The sequence below is a fragment of the Staurois parvus genome, unplaced genomic scaffold, assembly GCF_062004578.1.
Source record: "Staurois parvus isolate SC_StPar_1 unplaced genomic scaffold, SC_StPar_1.0 ptg000158l, whole genome shotgun sequence".
Taxonomy (NCBI): Eukaryota; Metazoa; Chordata; class Amphibia; order Anura; family Ranidae; genus Staurois; species Staurois parvus.
The window spans coordinates 511,805-517,804 of NW_028317954.1; the positions used below are offsets into that span (position 1 = coordinate 511,805).

General features: G+C 42.8%; 1 protein-coding gene across 1 annotated transcript in view; it reads right to left on the bottom strand.

Annotated features, from left to right (window-relative positions):
* MYO1H (myosin IH) overlaps window positions 1–4,560 on the bottom strand; it is a 142,034-nt gene extending 137,474 nt beyond the window's left edge. Inside the window, exon 1 of the mRNA XM_089675765.1 lies at window positions 4,546–4,560. Coding sequence (XP_089531891.1) covers window positions 4,546–4,560 — 15 coding nt within the window. The remainder of the gene's footprint in view (window positions 1–4,545) is intronic.
* Window positions 4,561–6,000: the final 1,440 nt, after the last annotated feature.

Here is a 6,000-nt window from a genome sequence, read left to right on the forward strand (position 1 = left end):
AGGGCCCCTGATGGTGGGGATGGACTTGACGCAGCCTGAGACCAGGTCGCGGCCCCCGAGTAACCCCAGCTGCGGTAATGACTGCCGCCAATGGCGTACAGCTGCTGGGAGCTAGATGGGAAAACGTGTAGCGTGGTCAGACAGGCCGGGTCTATAACAACGGAGCAGACAGTACAAGACGGTAGGCAAAGAATATTCAGGTCACAGGCCGGGTTCAGCAACGGGAGGTCAGGTAAAGGGTTAAAGCAGAGAATAGTCTTGTCCAAGCCGAGTCAGTTACCAGGAGAGCAATGAGAACAGAACAAGAGCTTGCTGCAAGGGAACATACAGGACACGAATGCAAAGAGAAAGTGCAGACAACAGGCTTAAATGTGATCAACCACACTCCTCTGGGGGAGGGACCGCAGAGGCCTGAAAGCATAAAAGGCTCCCACCATGCTTTGCAGAAACCTAAGATGGATGCCAGCACATGCAGCACAACCTCTGAGGAAAGGTAGGACCTTGACAAGGAGATGACCAGAGACTGTGGTCATAGTACAGGAGATGACCAAAGACTGCAGAAATACTACAGGAGATGACCAGAGACTGCGGATATAGTACAGGAGGTGATCAGAGACTGCGGTCATAGTACAGGAGATGACCAGAGACTGCAGACATACTACAGGAGATGACCAGAGACTGCGGACACAGTACAGGAGATGACCAGAGACTGCGGACACAGTACAGGAGATGACCAGAGACTGCGGACATACTACAAGGGATGACCAGAGACTGCGGACGTACTACAGGAGATGACCAGAGACTGCAGACATAGTACAAGAGATGACCAGAGACTGCGGACACAGTACAGGAGATGACCAAGAGACTGCGGACGTACTACAAGAGATGACCAGAGAGTGCGGACAGTACAGGGGATGACCAGAGACTGCGGACAGAGTACAGGGGATGACCAGAGGCTGCGGACAGTACAGGGGATGACCAGAGACTGCAGACCTTTGTGGAGGGAGGGGAAGCAGGTACCTGAATTTGACAGTTGTCCTCCCTTTGTGATTGGTCCGGCGTCTTCTGGGACCTGTCATGTGTCCCAGAAGACGCCATACCATTAAAAAAGCGCAGCACTTCTCGCGCATGCACACTGGACACCCGGCTGTCACAGCCAAGAGCCCACACTAAAGATACCGGCGCGGGAAGACTGTACAGCGCTGGACCGAGGAACAGGTAAGGTTCTACTGCAGAGAAGAGACGAGCAGCGGTGGAAATACAGGACCGGCCGCTCCATATGACGCACTGACATTTTCCCCCCTTTTTTGGGAAGCGAAAAATACGGTAGGTGTGATCAGATACTTTCCTAATTTACAAATGGCGCTGTTTATATCCTGCGAAACTGAAGTGATGAAATGCTCATAGTTTATGATTTCTTAGACTATAGAGATGATTGGCACCATTCTGGTCTCCAATTAGCTCTATGGTCAGCTGGCAGAAACAGCGGCTGCATTCTCAGGTTTCCCCGATGGCACAGGACAGGATGTTCTTTTTTTTTGTATGCAGACTGTGGGCTGAATTAAAAAAAGAGAAGAAATCTCTGCCAGAAAAAGTGTGTGGTATGCCCACCATTAGAATATACTGCCCTGCATCCACCCACTTCTAATGGCGGGCACACATTAGGTCGCACGGTGCCACATGCGCCAATTCCAAGATTGTACAAATGTCTAAATAGTGGTATGTTTGAATAAAAATTGTCCACATATAAGTGGTACCCCATATGTAAAAAAGGATGACACCAAGTCCCAAACTATCTTACACTCCATGTAATCTGGGCATCCAGGGGGCTCCACGTGATGATCTTTTCACTCGTAAATCCAACACATATGTATAACCTGTTGCCCTCTCACAGGTTTTATACATCTTGACCCCATATCTGGCATGCTTGCTGGGGAGAAATTGTTTGAATGCAAGGCGGCCAGAAAAGTTAATGAGGGACTCATCAACGCTGGGGTGTATAGACATCTGCACATTTTTGGTTAAGGTGATTTACGAGGGGACGCATTTTGTGGAGCTGGTCAAATTCAGGGTCACCCCGAGGACAACAGAATGTGTTGTCGTTGAAATGCATAAATCACATTATACTCTCATATCTATGCCTGGCCATGGCAGTAGAGAACACAGACATAGGATGAATCGGGTCTGTGGACCAATACAACTGCAAGTCATTTTTTTTTGTAATACCCATGTTGAGGGTTAGGCACAAAACTCCAAAAATGTGATAGTCAGGAAATTGGATGGTAATTTATGCCTCTAGAAAGTCTTAAGGTGCTCTTTGGATTTGGGGCCTCTTTTTGTGGCTAGGCTTTGAAAAAGTCTCCCGCATGTGCTATTGCCATACTTGGGAGGAGTAGCAGAATGTTTTGGGGTGTAATTGTAAGCATTCCTATGCTGTATGTGATTTAACTTGTTATATTGACAACATCAACATAAAAAACAAAAAACATAACAAATGTTATTACTTTCATCATTTTCTAAAGAATTTTGGCAAAAAATTACAACTTCAAAAAACTCACCATGCTTTAATGGTGGTGATCAGTGACTTATAATGTGACTATGATATGGTGGAAGGCAATCTGGCGCTAACAGGCGCTATCTGGGAGGCTCACTAACTGTCCCTGACATTGCCAGTGACACTAATACAGTGATCAGTGATAATTGTAATACGAAGGCTGGGTGGGAGCTCTCCCATCCTGAATGGACATCAAATGACATCCTCCCTGGATCGCACCATGGGCTGCACTGCAGCAAAATCTGTCACTCGCTGTGTTCGGACAGATCAGTGTACCAAGCTATTGGCGGTACCATGTGATCGCTGTGACTAATCACAGCAGATCACATGACAATTGTACAAAATTGATGGCTTCCATTCATACCATTCATTGCGTAATATTGTGTTGATCTCTGTGATTGGTCACAGCGATCACATGGTACAGACATGACCAATCACAGCTCATATGTACTATGTGATTAGCTGTGGCCAATCATAGTTAATCCTAACAATGCACACTGAATGAATGGATTTCTTTCAGAAAAAATGGTTGCTTATAACAGTGATTATCGCTCGTGCACGCCCCCTACCCGGAAACCAAGATCATGTATATATATATATATATATATATATATATATATATATATATATATATATATATGGCCTGGGCAGGAAAGGGGTGAAAGCGTCCAGTTTTGAAGTAGATAATGACATCCTTACGGTAATATCAAAACCCAACTGACAATATGTAAGAGAACCTATTTTGAACACTGTAGTGCACCAGGCAAACTCCTGGAAAAAGCCCTCAGAGAATTGGAATCTAAAAATTACATTGCACAGATAAAGGACATTGAGAAGCACATACTGAAATCTTCCCTAGGCATGGCAAATGGTTTCAAAAATATTACTGCACACTATGCAACCTATATTATCAGAACACCCTTAACAATACAGTACCTCTTCACATCCAGAATGCATCCACTCCTATCTTCCCAAATACCTTTTTATTGAAGATGTCAACAGTTTACAATTCACAAAAGCAGACAAATAGCCTACACACTGGCCATACATTCCTCACATAAGACATTAGTATCCTTATTTACACATACATATAGTAATGTTAGAAGTGGTAAGAAAGCGGTACTCTATTGCAGCTCTGGTATCATATAGCAATAAAACATATTACAATCCACATTACCCTTCTAACTTAAATTGCTTATTCCTATAGTGAAGTTTAATTTACAAATAGTTTTGATATAGCCCAATGAAGTACAGTTTAGTAACCCGCATTGTACCACGCCCAAAGGTAAGGTGCCAAGATTATGCCCGCAACATTTCATGTCTCTCTACCAATATAGGTGTCATATAATTCTGGTGTTTTAGTACCCATACATCTCCAGGTAGGGACTAAGAACAAGAAACAGCCAACATTGTAGTATACTCAAGGATACAAGAGCTAAAGGGGGTAAACCTGGAGTCTGAAGCCAAGGGTCCCAAACCTTATTGAATTTAAAGGGAGTCCCTCTCTGTCTCATAATTTGTTTCTCTTTCAACAAGGTAGAATTTACAATCATTCGCCACTCTTCAAATGTAGAGGGTGCAGATGCAAGTCACTTGAACAAAATGCATTTATGTGCCAAGAACAAAAGCCTAGTAATAGAGATTGTGACCTGAGGTGTATATATGAGGTGAGGGTCCAAAAACCCTAGTATCCATGTCATGGGGTCATTAGATTACATCACTTGAAAGGCCCGGTTGATTGTACCAAGAACAATACTCCAGTATCGTACTAGTTTGGGTCATTTCCAAAACATATGCAGATGGTCAAATGGAGCCTCTCCACAAAGAAGGCAGTTCACAGTTTCTCTACGGTGCCTTAGACTATCCCCTGCCTGAACTCCTGGTGCTGACCTCGGCTTGCTCCTGGACCTCGCTCTGCTTGCTAACCTGGTACTGACCCTGACCTGCATCCTGACCATGCTGCTGTCTCACTGTGTATGACCCTGGCTCACCTTGTCTACATCCATGACTGTGCCAGTAACCTGCTATCAAGCTATCGGGACCCGTGCTTCTTTGAGCCTTGTACCCCTGTTGCCACATTCAGCGGTGTTCAGACCAGAGCCGCAAGGGAAGCCCTCTTGTCAACTCGGCCTTCAACCAAGGTGGGTGACAGAGGCGTTCTATAATCTCTATGTATAAGAAAGAGTTCTGAGAGTCACTCCTATCTTGAAATATTTAATCTGTCCTCTGCAATGCCCTGGAATCTCCTGTATCTTTAGAGGAAGCTGTTGACCCGATACATTCCATGAAGCCAGGGAAAGCCCTGGGATCAAATGGTTTCAACTTTTCATATTATAAAACCTTTCAGCAAAAGTTTAACCCCCGTATTTACAAAGCATATAATGCCATTTTCAATGAAAAGCCCTTTTCAAAAGATACCACCTATCTCCATAATTGCTCTATCTGTCCGCTGTGTTATGAAACAAACGTAAAGACATTGCCAAAAATCTTACTGCATTGTGGCCTAATCAAAAGAGATTTCAGTGAGCCCAGGAGAAGAGTTTTTGATGCTCATAAGACACCAACCAGTTAGAAAAAAGATTTTAAAGATTTTTGTTAGTTTACACACTGTACACATTCAATATTGTGCTGGGGTCTACTGTAAATCTCTCAAATTAGTCAAAGCTAAATGTCTGCATTCATGTTTTGCATTCAACAACATCTGTTTCATAAGTCTATAATATGTAATAAACTGAACAAAGAGATTTTCACCAGTGTCTTATCTCCAAACCAATAAAGGCTAACACCAGCCAAAACTTTGCCTTATGCTTTTGAAAGAGTGGGAATAGGGTGGAATATCTCTCAAGTTTTTTTTCCTTTTTATTACTCACTTTTTTGCTGTTCCTATTCTTTCCATGTAATTCCTTATGGCTCAGAGACATATTCTCTCATAAATGTAGCTGCATCACTTAAACAGCCTTTTATGTCACTGAAGTTTTGTTATATTGTCCACTAGATGGCGCTTCATTCATGCATTCACATCTGCATGAACAATTGTGGAAGGGCCTTTAACTGAATGTGTCTAACTATGTTTATATCTATATAAAGCCTGTAACAGAGTGGGTCCTTATAAATATTACTTCATATGTAACTACTTGCAACAATGACCGGTTGCTTTGCATAACTAATGTAACTTTGAGTTAAGATGCCAAATACTGAATTAAGTTGATTTTTCTATTTGCCACACATGACATTCTGGACAATAAATACAATATATAATGTATACAGGCACACGGTCATTTTACATTTTAACTGATATGTGCCTGTGATTTTAAGTAGTTTAATTAAAATCAGAATATCTTTACAATTCATCAAGCGTCAGGGTAGAGCAGATTTGGCAAGTTGTAATTCCTACTTAAGTGACTAGATGTCCCTATACTGTAACTGTAAATCAGTGGAGGCTGACT